At 40.7% G+C, this 21,844-nt stretch overlaps 1 protein-coding gene across 3 annotated transcripts in view; it reads left to right on the top strand.

Annotated features, from left to right (window-relative positions):
* Window positions 1–21,844, top strand: part of UTRN (utrophin) — a gene marked incomplete at its 3' end in the record, with an annotated part of 317,155 nt that overhangs the window by 86,518 nt on the left and 208,793 nt on the right. For all 3 annotated transcript variants that reach the window (XM_081905086.1, XM_081905087.1, XM_081905088.1), the window contains exons 24-35: window positions 1,597–1,710; window positions 3,459–3,605; window positions 5,320–5,490; window positions 6,717–6,896; window positions 7,877–8,011; window positions 10,113–10,262; window positions 12,677–12,838; window positions 13,138–13,266; window positions 14,635–14,808; window positions 15,375–15,530; window positions 16,724–16,894; window positions 20,110–20,289. In XM_081905086.1, coding sequence (XP_081761212.1) covers window positions 1,597–1,710; window positions 3,459–3,605; window positions 5,320–5,490; window positions 6,717–6,896; window positions 7,877–8,011; window positions 10,113–10,262; window positions 12,677–12,838; window positions 13,138–13,266; window positions 14,635–14,808; window positions 15,375–15,530; window positions 16,724–16,894; window positions 20,110–20,289 — 1,869 coding nt within the window. The remainder of the gene's footprint in view (window positions 1–1,596; window positions 1,711–3,458; window positions 3,606–5,319; window positions 5,491–6,716; window positions 6,897–7,876; window positions 8,012–10,112; window positions 10,263–12,676; window positions 12,839–13,137; window positions 13,267–14,634; window positions 14,809–15,374; window positions 15,531–16,723; window positions 16,895–20,109; window positions 20,290–21,844) is intronic.

Genomic DNA, 21,844 nt, shown 5'->3' with positions numbered 1-21,844 from the left:
ATGATGCTGCCCAGCTCTCTACCTTAGAGCTTCCACCTTTATCCAGTCCTGTATCCCCATTTGTGCATATGCATTTCTCCTTGAGTTCTTCATTAAACTCATGTTTGGTCTCAGACATATTGAACCTATCCCTCCTTTTCTTATATATCCATTCACCTATCCAAATGTCTATATTCTGGTCAGAGTCCCTGCTGTCTCTATTTTCTTTGGTACCAACCTCTCTGCTTCCTTTTGTGCCCACTTGTATTTCCATACCAAGTGGGCCGCAAGAGTAATTTGACATTGAACCCTTGGGCTCCTCAGTGTCTTGTCTTGTAGAAGGGGGAAGGCAAGGTCAAAATTTGACGGGCCCCAAACCTGGTGCTGTCCTCCCAAAGCTGGATAGGTGAGGTACCTGGCTTTGGGAAGGAGGCACAACGTTCTGTCAGAGTCCTGGAGTTCTCCCACCTCCTTCCCAAAGCTGGGAAAATGCTAACTAGGTTTTGGGAAGGAGGCAGGAGGACTCTAGAACCCTGTCCTCACACCTCTTTCTCAAAGCCCAGTGCCGACATTGGAAAGGCAGTGCAAGGGCTGCAGAGGAGACATGAAATGTTGCTGAGGGCCACCAAAAAGGGGCCTCAAGGGCCACATGCAGCTCTTGGGCTGTGTGTTCAACCACCCTGCACTAAAATTACTTTGTCATGTCTCCCTTCTCTGGAACTCCTTATTAGAATACCATGACACCATGCCTCTTTCATATCACTGAAATTTCAAAGCTCATCTTTTGTATGAAGTGTTAGGCTCTTGGGGCAGTGAGTTCTCTTTTTTGTTGTAGTTCTCTAAGCACCATTCCATTAATAGTGCATTATTGCTGCTGTTAGCAGTTGTGGTGAAATGTAATTATTGGGTTGGATCCTAATTTCACCTCCTGTGAACAAAAGGGCTCCTTCTGTCAATGGAAGGTTTTTGATTCAGCGAAGGATCCTGCTGACAGAAGGGGGAGGAGGCAATCTACCAGTTTTGTGCTTCTGCAAGCAAAGTCTGTGTTCATGTCAGAAGGAGCTATGTTTACAACTCAGATTTTGCAGACAGTATGAAATTATGCTTTTATTTCACAAGCCAGTTGCTGCTTGCTCTGTTTTCAAAATGCCTCAAGCCCTTCAAACCCATGTTCTATGCTGGTACAGAAGATTTGAGTGAGCTGCTATGTTTTACCCCCACTTAACCGAGTCAGTATGCTTCTGAGTGCCAGTTGCTAGAAATCACAGATTGGGGGGAGCAGTGTTGCTCTCAGGTCCTGCTTGTGGACTTTCACAGGCATCTGGTTGGTCACTATGAGAAATGGATCCTGCACTAGATGGGCCTTTGGTCTGATCTGCCAGGTTTCTTTGTGTGTTTTTATTTCTCTTCCTCCAGTGTTGGTGCCATTTGTCCAGAATTTGGATTATTAGTTAGTCTATAATTGGGTTTTTGGTTAGCAAATCTTTACATGAGCCTGACAATGGGGAAAAAAATAAGCAAGTGGGAATTACTATTGTATTTGGGGTTTTCCAATCTGGAAGACAAATAGATCAAAACAGTTAATTACATTTCTTAACTTTTTTATGTTCTGTTCAGACGGATTCAAAACTGGTTCAGAAGTGGCTGGATGGTGTAAAAGACTTCTTAATGAAAGAGCAAGCGATCCAAAGGGATCCTGAAGGCCTTCAGAGACAGCTTGATCAATGCATGGTAAGCCCTGCTAATGTAGAACAGAGTTGCTTATTTACCTCTGTTATTCTTTGGCTACTTCAAAGCATTATATAGTGCATTTCATAAAAATCCCTCTCTAAAAAAAAAAGGATAAAGCAACACAAAAATGTGTTTTGCATTCCTTTGTTCCCTGATACCATGGTACTAAAATGCAGTTGTGGAACCTCGTTTTAAAAATTTGACAGCCTGTTCAGTATTACAATATAGATAGGTATATAGATAGAGTACTAGAACTGTCTCACTTCTTTTTAAAAAATGAAGATTTCTAACAGAGAGATAGGTAGTGTGTAATCCTGCAAGATCTTCAGAGTAGCCTATAATTAGCGGGAGCTTTGCCCATGTGGAGATGCTGTTGGAATAAAAACAAAAGAAAAACAACATTGGTCATAGGGGGATTGGGAGAAAAGTGCAGTTGTGCTGAGATTATTTGAATTGCGCCATGCATTCAAAAACATAAAAGTACGGGCACACTTTCCCTAAAGTATAGAGGTATTTCAGTATGGTTAAATCGAAGTGTGAGGTTAGTACCCTCCATAGTATATGATTGCAGCCATTATAACTGGCTTCCAAAAATCTGCCTTACCTGTGTGCTTGGGTGTGCCTGTCATGATATTTGATCATATCCTCCTTTTGAACAGAAGACCAGACCCACATATTCCAAGCTTATTTAGAGTTTACTTGCTTCCAAAAGTGGGTTGCCATCTGGCATATGGGGCTGCTATTCAAGAAGCATAAGATCAAAGAAGCCTCTTTTGGGCACAGGGACTGTTGCACAGTTCTTTGCATAGTACCGTATTTTTCGCCCTATAGGACACACTTTTCCCCCTCCAAAAATGAAGGGGAAATCTGTGTGCGTCCTATGGGGTGAATGCAGGCTTTCGCTGAAGCTTGGAGAGCGAGAGGGGTCAGTGCGCACCAACCCCTCTCATTCTCCAGGCTTCAGGAAGCTATCAGCAAGCCTGGGGAGCCCGCGGGAGTTCCTGCAGGGCTCCCTAGGCTGTGGATAGCAGCCTGCTTCCGGGAGCGCAGGGAGCGCTGAAGCAGAGCGCCCGGCGCTTCGGGAAGACATTGGGCAGCCCCACAAGTTGGGGGAACAGCGGGGAGGTGCAGCGCCGCCATCTTGCTGTTCCCCGACCTGGTTTGGATTCCCCAATCAAAAAACTAGGTGCGTCCTATGGGACGAAAAATACGGTAACCAGCCTAGTAGCTGTAAGGTTTGTAGTTGACTGAATTTATCACTATAGGTAGTGGGGACAGAGCCAGATTACCCTTGATACCCCTTTGAGTCTTGACTGTGAGACCATTCCTGAATAGAGACAGACAATGGCCAAAATCCAGATAACTGCTCAGGAAACTCCATGACATCAACAGCCCATCATAATATATGACACACATTTTCTTTGCAAGTTGAGATTTTCACAAGCCATTTGTAATGTAATATTTGTGTGTGGGCAGCAGCTGCTCAAAGCTATTCAGAGAAAAGAATTCCCTGTAGTTGAATACAAACCCTCACACACCTGAAGAAGCTCTCTGGGTTGGATCCATTTTCAGACTCAGATGAAAGTATGCAACTGGATATTTATTTTAAAATAATTTTGCATGTGGAGTAATTTAGGAGTTATAAAAAATAGAATCAGAAATATTTGTACGATGCCTTCGGAAATGGACAACATTTCTGCCTGCATCCTGAAAAGTGGTTGTTAAAGTGTTTTCTCTCTTGTGATCAGCTGTTTGTTACTGAAATGGAGAAGACTGAGTTGTCCTTAAAGGAGATGAAAGAAATAGACTCTGCTTTAAGAGGCCAGCCAGTTAATGCCTGGGTGAAATCTAAGCTGACAGATGTCCAGTCACAATGGGAGAGACTCAGCAAGCAGGTTAGTCACTGACAGCATTACTCTTTATTTGCATTGTCTTGTTCGTCACTCTGTATTCATAGTACTGTATTAGCTTTCTTGTATACATTGAAATAACAGACTTGGTAGCCATATAAATAATATATTTAACATGTATATTAAAACACAATGTCTGGGTCTGATCAGTGCCTGGATGAGAGATCATCTGAGAATCTCACCAGCACTGCCTTGAGCTCCATTATGGAAGAGATGCAGGGTGTAAGTGTACTTAGATAAGTTAATAAACATTAACAGGCAACAGTCCACCCTAAAACATTGAAACTCTGTTAACTGTTTGGCAGTGAAACCATGAGACTGCTGTCTACTACTGGTTTAGCATAGGAAGGTTAGAGTGCAAGCTGTGATCTGGAATGACACCCTGTTCAAATCTCATCTTAGATATGAACTTTAGGTAGACCTAGCGAGTCATTCTGTCCCTTGGCCTCAACACCACCATGTGGGATAAGAATAGTGATTTATCTTCCAGGATTATTGTAATGGTTGCTTATCATGTATGTATTCAGCACTGTATACATTATATTATGTAACAGAATGCTAAACACCACCGACCATTTCCAAAGGCACCATAGGCAAGTCATCTTTTGACAAATAGTAATGCAATGGCTTGGCAAGGCCTCTCTGGGTGGGGTATTCGTGGCCACAGTGTGGCCACAGGCCCAAGACTTCCTTCACAGTAAACTTCCTTAGAGGAGAGGGTGAGGTTCATTTTTATAACAGAACTATTTTATGTCCTTTCTCTTCTTGGCTTTGCTGCTGGACAAATGCTTGAGGTCCATGGGATCAATAAACACTGAAGTAAATCATCTTGTTTGTAACTTTGTACAGCATAATGTTTCAGCTAGACTGCCTTTTTTTGCTATCAAATAAATCAGTGTCGTCTTTTCCAGCCACTGAGACCTTTTAGGTCTTGCCTGCTCATGTTTTCTGCCAGACCAAAAAAAATAAAATAAAAAAATGAGTTTGTGACTAGCAAAAAAATGACAGATCAGGTCTGCTGCTTGTGCTGGTTGAATGCTCATTTTATTTCTTGCTCCGTTAGACAATACTGCCCCAATTTAAATTGTGTCTGTGGAATCTGAAGTTTAATTTACTCAGATAGGTATTTTTTACTCCTCTTTTTATTATATTTTAGGAAGCCATCCCTTAAAAGGCCAGACATTTCAACTAGTGCTTGGCATCCTTCAGTCTAGGCAGTACCAGTGGGCACATATTTATTCTGGATAAGATTTGCATTGGAACCTCCTGTCCATTTAATATGTGTATAATGTGTGTGTTTGCCTAAAGTAACAGAAACCTAAGCACATGTAACAGTAAATTGTGGTGTTGATTCACTCCAATAAACATCCTGTTTGAATGATCCATATCCTAGGGATGTTCAACCATGGATTTGTTATTATAGAACTTAAAACTATAGCAAACATTCTATAGCTAAAAATAAGCAGAATAGTATTCTATTACATCTGTCAGTTCTAGTAAGCTGTGATGAAAGATTTTTTTTGTAACCATAGCAACAGTATTTGCCAGATATTTTATAATGCAATAATTACTTTAGAAGTGAGCTGCTGAAACTTTCAATCCTCTGATATTTATACTTTACATTGAATCAGTGCTGAGACTCTCTTCAAATGATGCAGATAGCTTTTGCCTCTCTGTGTGTTTTTGGTTGAACTGCTAGATCATTAGTCAGAAAAATCAATTATCCGAAAGTCAAGAAAAAGCTGTAAACCTCAAAAAGGATTTGACAGAGATGCAAGAATGGATGACTCAGGCCGAAGAAGAATATTTGGAGAGAGATTTTGAATACAAGAGTCCAGATGAGCTGGAAAATGCTGTGGATGAAATGAAGGTGAGAAAACGTGATTGTGCGAAAGGTTATGTGGGTCTCTAAGTTTATGTGCAAATTATCCATTATTAAACAAGAAATTGCTTTTTTGAATTGCTTTTATGAGTTTTTGAATTTACTTTTAAAAAAATGTTAGCTGTAGAAAACCCCGAGTGAATAATAGAAATGGGTGTGGTGTGATGTTGGAAAGTAGCTTAGGTTTCAGGAAATGTTCTTTTATAAGGCTTTGTGAAAATGAAACAAAATGAAAAAGTGAACTGTGAACGTCTGTGTCTAAACCTTTTTTGGAAGGGAGAACGGGATATGAATTATGAAATACTGGAACTAATCAGTAGTGGTGGAGGAGATCCTATGTAATTGTGAGAAGTGGATCTTACTTGGTCTGGCACTATTTGCTTGTCTTGGCCTAATGGTCTTGGACTATTGCTGGAGTTTCAGGGGCTGGCAGAAGCAGAAGTTGTAGATCTTGCTATGTAGTGGGATGAGGGACAGAAGGGGTTGAAGCTATACGTTTTCAGAGTGCAGAACTGAATACAGAGTTAGCATATTTGATGAGGGAACTTTGCACTCTGAAACTGAGAGGAGGCATAGGATTCACTGTACGTAGGTGCATTTCCCTTTTTCTGCCACCACCACTTTCATCCAAACTTGTGTCATGATCTAGTTTTTTGTCAGATATTTTTAATTGCAGTGTCATGTTGGTATTTCAGCTCTGTGACAGAATTGGAAATAAGACATGAGATGGGAGGACTTATGTGGCTACTCACCTGGGAAATGTTTTATTGAATTGCTTTAAAATGTTATGAATGTAAAGGATTTTTCTATAGTGTTGTTTTTGCAATTTCTGTAACACTGTTTTGGTAAAAATATTAATGAGTTGAAATGGCAATAGTCTGGCTATGAAAGATAGATCACGTTCAAAGAAATGTCTGCACATTATGAAATCTCATGCAATAATAAATTATTTCAGGTGCTACAAGAGTCTTTGTTGTGTTAGAAATCATGTCATTTGACAGCATGATGAGCATGACAGCATGATGTGATAAATAGTACAACAGAGCGTCAAGTGAAACTTCATGGAGCACAGTGGTTCTGTTCCTGCCAGCTTCTATAATGAAATATTGAAAAAAATTGAATGACTAGAAACTTCCATTTGTATACTAAAGACTAAGACTTTGTAATTGTCTTTGTCAGTAACCATTTGATCAGCAATCACTTTCTTTGGGCAGAGAGCAAAAGAGGATGTGCTACAGAAAGAAGTGCGGGTGAAAATTCTGAAAGACAACATTAAGATGTTAGCTGCTAAACTGCCATCTGGTGGTCAGGACTTAACAACTGAGCTTAACCTTGTATTGGAGAATTACCAGCTACTCTGCAACAGAATCCGGGGGAAATGCCACACTTTGGAGGTATTGCCGAATAATCTAACCTCAGCAGAAATGTTTCATATGTCTGTGATATATTGGGCAATAGGAAATGCTAGTACATCATTGAAAAGCTGAAGAACTAGAAAACTTGAAAACTTTTATTTAATGTGACCATAATTTCTATATTAAATGATACTTGAGGTCAGATGTGACCATGTGTACATCTGCAAAGCATTTCAGATAATACTTCTCAACACATGCTTTAGTTCAGGCTTCCTCAACCTCAGCCCACCAGATGTTTTGATACTACAGTCCCCATCATCCCTGACCACTGGTTATGCTAGCTAGGGATCATGGGAGTTGTAGGCCAAAAACATCTGGAGGGCTGAGTTTGAGGAAGCCTGCTCTAGTTGTCCCAAAGGGAGACACTGGCTTGCTTTGGAAAATCATACCTCACCTTAACAAGTGAATGATTTAAGATCATACTGTATTCAAAAATGAACATTCGTGGTTTCCTGGTGTGGATGAAATTGGAAAACCATGCTTAGAGATTTGTTTGTTTAATCATGGCTATCTCCAAAGCGACTGTGTACTGTACATGGGCAGAATATTCCTTTGTATCTTCATTTGCTAAGCTGACAGAGCATGCCAAAATTTTATTTAGAGAGATTATACTGTATTGATGTGGGTAGTGGTACAGAGCAAGAGCCCTTGGTTTATCTCATAGCTCTCCCACTTTCCAGTGGAACGGTATGCATTTAGGTGTAGCAAAAGATGGGATAGGTGGTAAAACTTGGGCCAGGATAGGACATGCTATACTGCAGAGTGGTTTGCCAGGCCTTGTTGCTAAAAAAATTGTGGAGTGTATGCAGAGGTTAATGAAGGTCTTGCTGGTTGACAACTAACTCTATTTAGAGTGCCAATCGAAACTTGAGAAATGGGTGCCTCTCTAGATTGAATAGGGATTTGTCTCTGAAATGTAATTTAGTTGTGTTTTTTTAATGAAATCCCATCACCTTCAGGAAGTCTGGTCTTGCTGGATTGAGCTGCTCCACTATCTGGATCTAGAAACAGCCTGGCTGAACACTTTGGAGGAAAGGATGAAAAGCACTGAAAACTTGCCAGATAAAGTAGATGCTGTCAATGAAGCCCTTGAGGTATGGTAGGCATTCCATCAATTCATGTATGCCCAAGGAAAAGGCAGAAAATGCATGTGGACTTTTAATTTATTTATTAGAACAATATTTTTCTGCTACATTACAGCAAATGATCGTTGCATTGGTAATGAATAAACAGTTCCACCTAATCTTTATAATAGTTAAGCTATTGTATATTTGGTTTTATTTGTTGATACAGATGTCCTTTGGGGTTAATTCTTCCAAAAGTGCTTTAAATCTCAGTACTGTAATTGCCTTAATTAACTGGTGTACCTTTTTCCAGTTGGAGGACAGTGACCTGAACTCTATAATCCATGCCACAGTGACACCTAGATTAGACAGTTGCAAAGTGCTTTATGAGTGGCTGTCCATAAAGATGGTGTGGAAAATACAACTGGCCAAATTTGGGGATCCAATCAACACTAGTGTATGCCAGTCCAATACACCAGTGCTCATTGCATTCCCTCAATCAGGGCTTGGTCAGCAGCAACCCAGTGAGACAAAGATTAAAGCATGATCAGTGATAAAAGCTCAAGATTGCAAGTGAAACAAATCAATCGGCTTATTTGTGTACAAAGCTTAATGTTGTTATACAATTTTAAGATCACCAAGTAACTTAAATAATTATGAAGTTTGTGAAAATAAAGCAACTTAAAGTAATGTGATATAAAATGTATATGCAAGTCTTGGTGATTGCACTGGCAAAGTAATCAAATAATTAATATGGACTCCTCCTAACTTCCTCTAATTTTGAAACAGATTTTCTAAGTTCCCAAGCATACTAGCAGGTTGGACTAAAGTTCATTGTTACAAATCCAGAATGATACAGCAGGATCTTTTGAGCTTCAGCTGTGTGAAAGCATGTGAAGCAGAGTTAGACAGCAGGTAGCAGCTAGCAGTGAAAAGGAGCAAAAATGATTCTCCGTACACTTTTTATGTTGATTGGAAACTGGGCCAAGAGGATGGGAGTTTTCCATCTTTTCAATTAATTTAACCACATGAGTGAAGGACAAAGACTATAATCTATCTGGGAAGGGGAATTGTGCATTTGGGACCCCTGCTTCTTCAGCAGTTCTTCACTTAAGTCACCTTTGACGCACTTCAGCACTGGCTTTCACCTTTGTTTTGACTCCATGGATATTGTATTCTTCATGCAGGTAACATTATGTTGACAGTGTGATGTTTCCTTTTAATCTTAGCAACATCCAGGATGCCAGTCTCACACAGCAGTTAGCAAAATCTAGCAAAACATTCAGTGCTGCTTGTACAGAAATGACAGGCGTCTACATTTTCATCCATCATGGCTGCTCTTTTGTGTGTTTGCTAAAGTTGCTGGTTCTGCAGGCCTAGCAAGGTACAGGTTAACAAGTGCTGTCAGGTGCGCATCAGCATGATGTTCAAACACTGGTGCTCAGACAACATAACGGGTTACAGGTGTGTTTCTGGGCAAAATTATGAGTTCTCACTTTGTCTTAAATGCATTGGGTCCTGGATATTTCAGGGCGAAACTCCCCATAGCTTGAGATCAGCTGAGGAGGATCTGCTTCAGGTCCCATCATTGCTGCAGGTCAGATTGACAGAAGCAGAACCTTGTTGGTTGTTGTCCTGGAGCTACTCAGTGCACTTCCATGAGATGTGTTTGGTGTTCGGGAGGCAGGTTAAAATAATTGTTTCCACATGCTTTCAGATACAGGTAACGCACATTTTATGTGAGGATTTGGTTCTGGGGGTCCACACATAAACATGTAAATGCTTGCCTGGCTTTGGGAAGGAGGCGCAAGGGCTTTGTCAGGCTCTCAGAGCCCTTCCACCACCTTCCCAAAGCTGGTAAGCAAGGTGCTGGGTTTTGGCGAGGAGGCACAAGGTAGTGCACTACCTTCCCAAAGTCAGGTAAGTCTGCGACTGCAGCTGTGCATGGGTTGGGGCTGGGAAATAAATTGAGAGCGGGTTTCCTCTGCTCTCCATTTGTTTATTCCCCACCCAAAGCTGTGATCATGCAAGTAAAATAAATGTAAGATTTGAGTTACCTATATTAGTTTTTGTTGCATTGTTGTGATGCATTGTTGTTGTTTTTTTAAACTAACAACACAATTCTTGTTAGTCATTGGAATCTGTCCTACGCCATCCAACTGATAACCGGACTCAAATTCGGGAACTTGGCCAAACGTTGATTGATGGAGGGATCCTTGATGAAATCATCAGTGAAAAATTGGAAGCTTTCAATGCCCGCTATGAAGAATTAAGTCATGTGGTAAGAATTTGTATTTTTAGTAAGATGGATAATTTGTTTTCACTAGTGCCTCTATGCTTAGTATGTAACAAAGCTTTAAATAGCCATCGCAAGCTGACAGCAATCTTTGGCACCCAGTATCAAGATCAGACCTGTACAACTTGCTACCCACCAAGCCAAATAATGCACAAATCATCCATTGTGGCCTTCCAGGTGTTTGGCAGCTGTCAGACACACAGCAAAAATTGAAGCCTTGCTAAGCCCCTGATTAGCCAACATTCAGACTGGTTGGCTGCATTTAGCTTGGTGGGTCACAATCCACTGTGCAGGGCAGAACAAAAGATGATAGGGTTGTCGATACATAAATGGACTCCTTCCATGCTTCTAAAAGTCAGTAAGAGGCAATATGTAAACTAATGTTTTTCCCATCATAAGTAAGATGCAAAGCAAGGAATAAAAAGACTGTGAGAATGTTCCCATAAGCTTTAGTGCAAATGGAAGAAAATCTTTCTGTAAGCAGAATATTAGTTGAAGTATATTAACGGCTAACTAGATTACCCATATTTTTCGCTCTATAACACACACCCGACCATAGTTTTTAGAGGAGGAAAATCCGTAGGCATGCCACCCATAGGCATTCCCTCCATAACATGGACAGACATTTCCCCTTACTTTCTAGGAGGAAAAAAGTGAGTGTTATGGTGCAAAAAATATGGTAATTCTGAAAATCACAAAACAGATTAAGATCTGGATTGGTGACTCAGATTCATTTTAGAGATTAGCAGGATGCTGCCAGCAATGTGTAACACAGGGTTGGATCCAAAAGGTCCCTTCTACTTTTTGAGGGTGGGACTCCCTCTGCTCATGGAATACACTGAGATCCACTGAAGAGTCTCACTGGAGGAAGAGGGGGTGAATCTGCCACTTCCCTCTTCCACCTTCAGTCCCCATTCAACCCCCCCCCCCAGCTTTTCAGAGGATCCGGGTTTCTGCAAAAATGACCTTGCCCTTCTTCTAGTTGGTGTGCCCAGCAAATGGTGTTCTACTCATAGGAACACTTGCCTCAACTATTAGTTATACTGCCTTACAGTGAATTTGTACTATCTTGGTGGAGCCACAGCTATTCTTTTGAGCAAGGGACTCCCTTTGCAGCTGCTTTCAGTTCTGATCACATTTCCATTGCATATTGCCTTACTCTATTCACTCACATCTGTTCTGATGACTGATACGGCCAAGTGGTTTTAAAAGAACTACTTAACCTCTGTTTTTGAGTGCGACCTGCTCCCTGACCTTTGAAGTGTGTGATTGTTGAAAGCATTAGGAATGTTTAAGACCCAAGGGATCTTGCCTAAGGAGAGAGAGAGAGAGAAAGAGCGCTGAATAAAATGAATTTCAGCAGTAATGTTCTAAGAACAACAATGAAAAGAACATAAGAAAATCCCTGCTGGATCAAATCAAGCACTCCTCTAGTCTAGCATCCTGTTTCCTCAGGCCAACCAGATGCCTATGGATAGCCCACAAGCAGAACATTAGTGTAATAGTAGTCTCTTCTCTTGTGTTTTGTGGCAACTGGCATTTAAAGGCACACCAATTATACAATGGTACATCGCTTTAAGAACAGCCCTGATCGCTTTATGAACTCTGCAAAACCAGAAGTAGTGTCTCGGTTTGTGAACTTTACCTCGGTCTAAGAATGGAAGCCAAATGGTGGAAGGGCACCGGCGGCGGGAGGCCTTATTAGGGAAAGTGCACCTCGGTTTAAGAACAGTTTTGGTTTAAGAACGAACTTCCGGAATGGATTAAGTTCGTAAACCAAGGTACCACTGTACCGGAGGTGGTACACACATCTATCATCATCAGTATCCATTGATCACCTTTACCTTAATGGATTTGGGCTTGTCCACACTTTGCTTAGACACTAGGCACAGGTCCAAGCGATTTTCTATTTGTCCTACCACTTTCCTTTGGAAAATCCGCTCTTTACTGCTGACTTGGAGCAAACGTCAATCCACGGAAAACCCATTTGCCATTTGTTCCGGTTCAGCTGTATGCGGTGGGTTTTCTCTGGGGAAAAGCCATCCATGTTGGCAGCCTTTATAAACATGTTATAGTAGGAAATGATTGATAGAAATCCCTAGAGAGTTCAAGCTGTGCCTCCAACCACGCCATTCTTGCGTATGTTGAGATGAATGATGCTGATGGGGGAACATAATCATGTACATCTTTGTTTGGGCTTCCCATGTTAAGGATCTCTGAATTAAGTGCTCTTCTGTTAGGAGTGGTTCATAATCTTGAAAAATTCAGTGCTTAAATTGCAGCCCTTGTCAGCAAGAAAGGAAATTGCAGTTCTCATTTTATTTCATATTCATATTTTTCTGTGTTCAAATTCAAAAGTAATCATGCTGTGCAACTTACTCTTTTGCTTCAAAATTCAGGCAGTGAGCAGACAGATTTGCTTGGAACAGCAGCTTCAGACAATGCGGGAAACCGAGCACATGTTGCAAGTGCTACAAGAGAGCTTGAAGGATCTGGATAGGCAGCTAACTTCATACTTGACCGACAGAATAGATGCCTTCCAAATGCCACAGGAGGCACAGGTATTTTCAGTAGACTTTTGTTGCCACGCAGGATTTTTGGGTGTAAGTTGATGATAGATTGCTTCTTGAAAGGAATCTGTGCCGTATAATTTAGCTGTGTATGTGTGTGTAGGCGGACACATTGGAGTACCTGCTGTAATAGGGCTAATGACTTTGAAAGAAGGAGCCTATCATCAAAGCCAGCATGACTGATGTTGACACTGTAGCACTCATAATAGACTTCTGTGGTGTGATTTATTGCTAGTAAGGCTGATATCTGCCATGTACTGTTTTTTGCCTTTCCAATAACGACTTGGCAGAAAATCCAAACTGAAATTGCTGCTCATGAATCCACCTTGGAAGAGCTAAAAAAGAACGTGCGGCCGTTGATGCCAGCCTCCCCAGAATGCAGATCTCCTCGTAGTGGGTCTCAATTGGATGCCTTGCAGGTAAATATCACAAGCATTTGCCAGTGACCAGGACTGAGTGTAACTGACCGTATAAGTAAAAAATGAAGAGGGCACCTGTGGATGATAAACATGAGTCCTGCTACTTGAATTTGATTTGCAGAAGTTTGATAGATAAATAATTTTGTTGCTTTATAAATTTCTTGTGCGTCTTTGATTTGTCTGGATGCTGCTTTTCAATATTAATTGTTCTATTAATCATTAGAAAATCACCCTGAGATCCAGTGGATGAAGGGCATCTTAGAAGTTTGTTTAAATTATCTGTTGATCTGATTTCTAAATTCGTTGTCATTGGAACAGCTCCAAAAATAAAACGGGAGGTTGACACTGCTAGTTGTAGAAATAAAGCATGATCTGAATTATTTCAGAATTCGTATGCAGGATGTGTTCTGACAAAAGGCAGCTTTCTGTGTGATTCGGGGGTGGTAAGCACACTTATGGGTGAAGGCTATGCACTTTATTCATGTACAACAGGAATCAGTGTGCAATACATATAGCTTCTGAGTATAAAGCACTGGCAGTGCTGGATTTAGGGTGGTGTGGGCAGTTCTTCTTCACAGGGCACAGAGCTAAGAGGGTGCATCATCAACATCATCATCATCATCATCATCATCATCATACCTATATTTATATGGGTACCTAGTCAAAGTTGGGAGTGTGTGCCGAATTTTGTCCTTGCTCAGAGTGCCATATTACTAAAGCCTGTCCCTGGGACAGGACTAGCCTGCATACAGCATATTACATTGTAAATTACACAATTAGTCTACATAAAACCTAATTAGCTGGGAACAATTTCTAAAGAATAGACAAAGGGTTTTTATCCTGAACACTGAGCACAATACCTTTGAGATTTGGTGATAAGCCCGGGCTGGTGTGGAACTGATGGACCACTTCTCATGGCTTGCCAGGTTAGACTCCTAGCATGGGAACCAGGGAACTGACAGTAAGTCTTTGTAGACAACTAATTCAGTATAATGCAGCTTCCTGTGGGTCATATTAGACATAAGTAAGAGGTATTTCTCATCATAGTGGGAGAAAGGATGAAATCATTTGAGGCAGCAGGAGACCTTGGATAGCTGAGGGTTTTGCTGGAGGAGTGACAGTCACAGGTAGAGGTGTATTGAGGTTTAAGAGCAGAGAGATGTGATAAGGGCATGAGAATCTGGAGTCCTTTGAAGATAAGGACAAGGATCCTGTGCTAGGCTCAAGACTGTACAAGACTAGGATAGGTATCTGGGAGACGTGCTGCATGGTCTAAGCAATGAGATGGAGGAGGAGGGTTGTTGAAACCTCTTGGAGGTGTTTTCTTTCTGGTCACAGTTTGATATTGTTGCCTTCTTTTATAAACAGAGGAAACTGCGGGAGGTATCCACAAAGTATCAGCTTTTCCAGAAACCAGCGAACTTTGAGCAACGTATGCTGGATTGTAAACGGGTTCTGGATAGTGTAAAGGCTGAGCTCCATGTCTTGGATGTGAAGGATATTGACCCAGATGTAATTCAGTCTCACTTCGATAAGTGCATGGTAATGTAGAATTTTGGCTGCACTTTCCTACTTTCCTCTCCCTCCATATTATTTCCATGAGGTCATGAAGATTTAAGATACTTTGCTTCTGTGTCTCAACTGAAATGAAGACTCCTACCAAAGATATCCTTCTATAGAAGCATATCCACAGATTTGGTGGAAATCTTGGATAAAAGGAACAATTATTTTTAAGAGATTTGGTTCTTATACCTAGATAGAATTATCAAAAGAACGTAACACTTTCATATTATCAAAATAGTTCTAAGAGAAGCTTACTTAACTTTTCACTTTAATGGTACTTAGAGACAAATTTGATGCAGAGAAAATAACATAATTTTATCTTTGTCATATTTAGCATTAAAGCAAAAAACCCCAAACAGCTATTTCTTAAAACTTTGAATGAAACATTTGTTATGGCCAGGATGTTTGAATTGATGCATTGTTATGTTTGACCTGCTTTCAAGAAGTAATATGACATGAACAAGTTTAACCAGTATTTGGAAACAGAAACAGACAAACCTTGAGACATGAAACAGTAACAAATGTGTAATTCATTCTGACTCTAGAAACTCTACAAGACTCTCAGTGAAGTAAAGCTTGAAGTGGAAACTGTAATCAAAACAGGAAGGCAAATTGTACAGAAACAACAAACAGATAACCCTAAGAGCATGGATGAACAACTGACAGCATTGAAATTTCTATACAATGATCTGGGTGCACAGGTAAGAGTTGTGTGCTGCTTTTGGGCTTTGGGGTCAGGCTATTTGAGGACAGTCTTCTGCCGCATGAATCTGACCACCCTTATGACCATTAGAGGCCTTGCTCTTTGATTTTTTGCCTTCAGAGGTACTGTTGCCTGGGACACATATAGGGTCCTTTCTGTAATGGTTTTAAGATTGTAAAAAGCTTTTCCTTGGGAAACCATGACTGGCTTCCTTCTATTTGTTTTTTATATAAATGGTCAGTGCATTTTATTTTTTAAGGCTTTTGGATTGTTTTAACTTTGCACACTGCATCTTCAAATGTTTTAGTTCTGCTCTCTCTCTGAACTGTCTGTTATTTAGTACCTCATTGTAATGTATAATCTAAATTGTAAGCCACCTTGGATGCTCTGTCTAGCAAGCTGGATCACCTCTTTCTATATGCTTTGTTGACACTCTCAAAGAACTCTTAATAGATTAGTGAGACAAAATTTGCTGTTGCAGAAACCTACTTCAGCTCTGCTTCAGCCAAGCTTGCTGTTCTATAGGATTGGTTAGTTTATGTTTAAATATACTTTCCACCAGTTTTCCTGTGCCAGACATTAAGCTAAGCAGGGACATTAAACTAGGGACGCGGGTGGCACTGTGGTCTAAACCACTGAGCCTCTTGGGTTTGCCGATTGGAAGGTTGGCGGTTCGAATCCGCACGATGGGGTGAGCTCCCATTGCTCTGTCCCAGCTCCTGTCTACCTAGCAGTTTGAAAGCATGCCACTGCAAGTAGATAAATAGGGGCCACTGCGGCAGGAAGGTAAATGGCATTTCCATGCGCTCTGGTTTCTGTCACGGTGTCCCTTTGTGTCAGAAGCGGTTTAGTCATGCTGGCCACATGACCCGGAAAGCTGTCTGTGGACAAACGCCAGCTCCCTTGGCCTGAAAGTGAGATGAGCACCGCAACCCCATAGTCGCCTTTGACTGGACTTAACCATCCAGGGGTCCTTTACTTTTACCTTACCTATACTTTCCACCAGTTTTCCTGTGCTAAGCAGCCTGTAATTTCCAGGATCCCCTCTGGATCCCTTTTTTCTTTTTTCTTAGTGTGACCTTTTATAAAAATACCACCTGGATGTTGCCAATTACTTTCACTGCTACGTATTTCTTATTGAAGAAGCAGAACTCCTTATCTCTGTTTTTACATGCTGGGTTTCTTATGCAGGTCACTGAAGGGAAGCAAGATTTGGAGCAGGCATTGCAGCTGTCATGTAAGCTCAAGGAAGTCTCCCTTTCCTTGTCGAAATGGCTAGAGGCTACGGAGGCTGAGTTAGTGCACAAGTCCACCTCTGAGAGTTTGCTCACTGATCTGGACACTGAAATCGCATGGGCTAAAGTAAGAAAAACTGTATCTTGTTCCTCCTTCTTTGTATTCCTTTGTGATTTAAAAGCAAAAACAAAACAGAGACAATTGTTTCTATTTCATCTTTGGAGCAACTGTTAACTAAAATGCACTTTCTAATGAGTAGCCTATCTTGAAGCCTTGTATATAAATTAAACAAATTATATAAGCGCTAGAAATTTCCAGGCTATGTAGAATCACCAACATAATTCTGTCCCTCTAGTTCACTTGTGAAGCTACTGTTACCTTAATTTTTGCTGCAGTGTCAATAGCAACCCAGCTGCAAGGCTCATAGTGCTTCCAAATAATTTATTTAATGGTTTTTCTCCTTTTATGTTTCCCTGATGGATGTCCTCATCCCCCCATGTTCAGCTTGCCTGATGGAACTATCTGTCACCCCTGCTGTTTTGTGGGGGATGGTGGTCTTTGGACCACCCAGAGCAAATTTGGGGAAGGAAAGGTGGAAAGTCCTGTTGCACTAGAAGGAATTGTTGTGTTGCTTTTCGCTGGTCCATAGTGCAACTTTTTCCTGGTTTACATTAAGCTGAGGAAGAAAAATTGACACATGCTTTTCAAGCAGAATTTTCTGCTATGCAATTGGTGGTCAACTATGTATTGCTGATTATAAATAGGAAAATCGTAGGCATTTTCTTCCAGCATTAGATTCCAAAAACATTGCATATGGTACATGATTATTGTGAATGGGTAGTGTTTATCCTGTGTTCTCAGAGGTGTACCAAGGGTCTCTTCTGTCCCTGGCAAGGAGCTGTATTGACCCCCCACCCCTAATTTTGCCACTGTGCGAGAAGGATGGGAGGCTTCTGCATTTGATCTTGCTGCAACAGCAGTGGTGTGGCACCACACATATATGTACACCACACACTTCATAGTCTGAAAGGTGATTTTTTGCACTCCACCTGGGCCTGTGTTCTCGTCGGGTGCTGTTTTTGCCAACCCCTATCTTCACCTCTGTCTGCTCTTCTAGGATAAGTTAGAGTTAGTAATATAAGCCTTTTTGTTGGCTGTTGCTCAAAGAAAATAATTTAAAATGTTGAAGAATTGGCTATTAGATCTGTAACCACTATACAAAGCTGCGTTGGAGGAGCTAATCTCTATAATTCCACAGCAGCAACACTTAATATTTGCTATCTGTTACTTGATAAATCCCCTCAGTGATGGATTAAAGTGGTTAAAATAGCTATATAAAGATTTTTTTTTACCTATTTAAAAAATCAACCAAGTAGCTAACTGCACAAATATCATACTTTGTTCCAAATTTCTCCCCAATAGTTCCGAGCATATATTTAAACATATATTGTGTCTATGCTTCCTTTACTGCTTTTTCCCAAGCTGGCATGGATAATTTAAAACCTTAAACTATCTTTTAAATTTGATTGCCTTATTATAGACATTTTTTAAAAAATCGTTTTCTCTAAAAGCTGAATTGTGCCAGCCAAAAAAAGGCGTATTAGATCCAAGGCTCACCAGTGTGTTTCATTTTCCATAACGTAATACAGTTCTTGGCTTTTTGAATTTAATTGCTTGTTTTAATTATTGATTGCTATTTTAGAGAATGTCATGGTTAGTCAATTATTTGCCTAATTGAGTGCAAAAAGTCATTAGCCTACAAGGAGGAGTATTGTGTTCTGAGGATTGATGTTAAAAATGGAACAGTATAATTTCTTGTCGTGCAAGGAAACTGCACAAATCCTTATGTTAAAATGGCTATAAATAATTGTGATCTGAGGACCTTTCTACTATCTGTATACAACATACTTCAATATGATTAGTAGTATTTAAATGTTTCAGTGTAATGTATTTGAAATGTTGCAATATGCTCTGTGCTCCACAGCGATTTAGAGAAAAGGCACTACTTTATTAATTAACAAGTGCTTACACACATACCATTATACAAAAATGTATATTATGGTGGGAAGAATTACATAAGGTTCCCTCCACTTCATGAAAAGTACATGCACACATGCAGACAAAAAGTAGTTTGAATTGCTCCATAACAGATAGATATATAGTTCCCCACATGCAGAACAAGAAACTTTATGAAATAACAAATGGAACTAGAACATGGAGTAATTGCATAATAAAATAAATGGCAGAATCTAATAAAATGAAATTTGATAAAGGCAAGAGGAAGATATAAGTTGTCTTAAAAATTACAACTTCATTTCCCAACAGTAGATAATTTCAGGTAGCAGGGGCTGCCCAAGACATTTTGGCACCTGAGACAAACCACAAAATGACATCCCTCTTCCCACTAGACTATATAACACTGGTCTTGAAAGACCTACACTGGCTCCCAGTACGTTTCCGAGCACAATTCAAAGTGTTGGTGCTGACCTTTAAAGCCCTAAACAGCCTCGGTCCAGTATACTTGAAGGAGCGTCTCCACCTCCATCGTTCTGCCCGGACACTGAGGTCCAGCGCCGAGGGCCTTCTGGCGGTTCCCTCGCTACAAGAAGCCAAGTTACAGGGAACCAGGCAGAGGGCCTTCTCGGTAGTGGCACCCGCCCTGTGGAACGCCCTCCTACCAGATGTCAAAGAAAAAAACAACTACCAAACTTTTAGAAGACATCTGAAGGCAGCCCTGTTTATGGAAGCTTTTAATGTTTAATAGGTTATTGTATTTTAGTGTTCTGTTGGAAGCCACCCAGAGTGGCTGGGGAAACCCAGTCAGATGGGCAGGGTATAAATAATAAATTATTATTATTATTATTATTATTATTATTATTATTATTATTATTATGAAGATTGATATTAGGAACAGTGGCAGAGTGAAGGAATAAATATGTACATTGGGATCTGTTACCCCTGTGGATCCTGCTACCTGAGATGGTCACCTCACCTTGCCTCATGGCTGGGTCAGCCCTGTCCATTAGTCTGTATGAGCACAGAAATGCAGAACTGTCAAATGGTCCCAATAACTTCACAATGCTTCATTTGCCTTTTATTGAAGGAGAATTTTCATGCTGCTAGAACTTCTATGAAAATTCTACAATTAGTGCAAATATCGTTGTCAATATTAGAATACCCCGTGTTCATTTGGGCATATATGCAGTTGGCCTTACATGATATGAAAAGGCAAGGTGGTCAAATTAGAAACATGGTCATATGCTATGAATGCATCTGATGCCATCTTTGACTTTGCAATCATGAAGAATTTGGTTCTGTTAATAGTTTCTGTTGCCTTTCAGAATGTGCTGAGAGAACTGGAAAGGAAGAAGGTTGATCTTAACAGTGTAACAGAGAGTAGTGCTGTACTTCAGACCTTAGTGGAAGGCAGTGAGACGACTTTGGAGGAAAAGCTCTGTGTTCTTAATGCTGGGTGGAGTAGAGTCCGAACTTGGACGGAAGATTGGTGCAATACGCTTTTGGTAAGCTTATATGCAATTTTTAACTTTACAATATTTGCTGTCTTTAAAAATATTTTTTTATTAGCTGAGTTATCTGTCTGACATTAGGATTTCCAAAGTGTAATTAGCTTCAGCAGAGTAAGGTACATTATGATAGCCTTCTCTCTGTGTGTACTGTCACAAAGCATAGAAATTCCTGTGAAGAGACAAGATATCAGCATGCTCAGTAGATGGAAGATTAAAGTTACTTAATAAGAAAGGTGAGGGGCCAATATAATTTTAAAATGTGTCATGAATTTTAGAAGATCATTTCGCTTAGTTTAAAGTGTGCCTACCTGAACTTTGTAAGATTCTTGCTATCTAAACAGCCAGTTTTAATAGCCTTTACTTTTTGACATGAATATGTTGTAGCCATATTATATTAAGAGAATCTAACGCACCCATGGCAGTTTAATTCATTCTTGTGTCCTCTCTGATCTCTGTTGTGAGTTATCTATTTATCTGTCAGCTCCCTGTTTTGAAGTCATTCACAATCAAGACTGGTCGTCTATAATATCTCTGAAGCAATCTTCAGACATTTGCCTGAATATGTGTAGGATTAATGAGGTGGGAGGGGTTTTGCATATGATCCCCACCCCAAACTTCACTGTATGCACCAGTTCCCATTCCTGGAATGAGAGGAAGACAAGGCGGAAGTTCAGATAATGGGAGAATTCCAGCGCTTAGAATCTTCATTCAGATGTTTCCCTTCCATGTGGGAAGTTCTGAAGGGGGAATGGGTATCTGTGAGGATATGCATTCAAACAAACATCTGAAGGTTTAAAAAAGTAAAAATCTTTCCCGGGTATCTTTCCAAAATCACCCTTGGTCTCCCTGATACATTACAGGGAATAGGGGAAATGTGATCTTGTTGCTCTTGCTTGATCTCTCAGTGGCTTTTGATTCTGCAGTATCCTCCATGAGTGGGGGACTGGTGGAACTATGGGGCCAGGTTTATAGAATAGCATTGGGGGAATTATGTGCCAGCCTCCTGCCAATTGTGCTATTCATTGCTGCAGGGCAATAAGTTATATTATGATAGCCTTCTCACCATGTGTTCCCAGTGCTGTTCAATATCTATAAGAAGCTGCTGTGAGTCGTAATTGGGAGATTCGGGGCATGGTGCCATCAGATTGCTGATGACGCCCAGCTCTATTTCTGTTACACCTGAATCAGGAAAGGCTGTGCCTGTTTTAAACTGAATGCAGTGATGGGGGACTGTGGTGAGTGGCTCCGAGGTACAGGAGTTGGGGAGTTTACTGGTTCTGGTTGGGGTTGCACTCCTCTGAAGGAACAAGTTTATAGTTTGGGGGTGCTCCTCGATCCATCACTGGAAGCTCAGGTGATCTCTGTGGGGATGCCTGTTATCAGCTTAAGCTATACGGCAACTGCACCCTTTCCAGGACATGGAATAGCCACTATTGTTCATGCACTGGGTAACCTCAGAATTTATGTTGAATCAAAGCATAAGGTGAACACACTACAGAATTTCACCAGTGCTTTAAAAGTTGCTACCTTTGCTTCTTTCTCTATACTT

Source organism: Podarcis melisellensis (assembly GCF_964234715.1).
Source record: "Podarcis melisellensis genome assembly, chromosome: 3".
Lineage (NCBI taxonomy): Eukaryota > Metazoa > Chordata > Lepidosauria > Squamata > Lacertidae > Podarcis > Podarcis melisellensis.
This window is presented reverse-complemented; position numbering and strand designations above follow the sequence as displayed.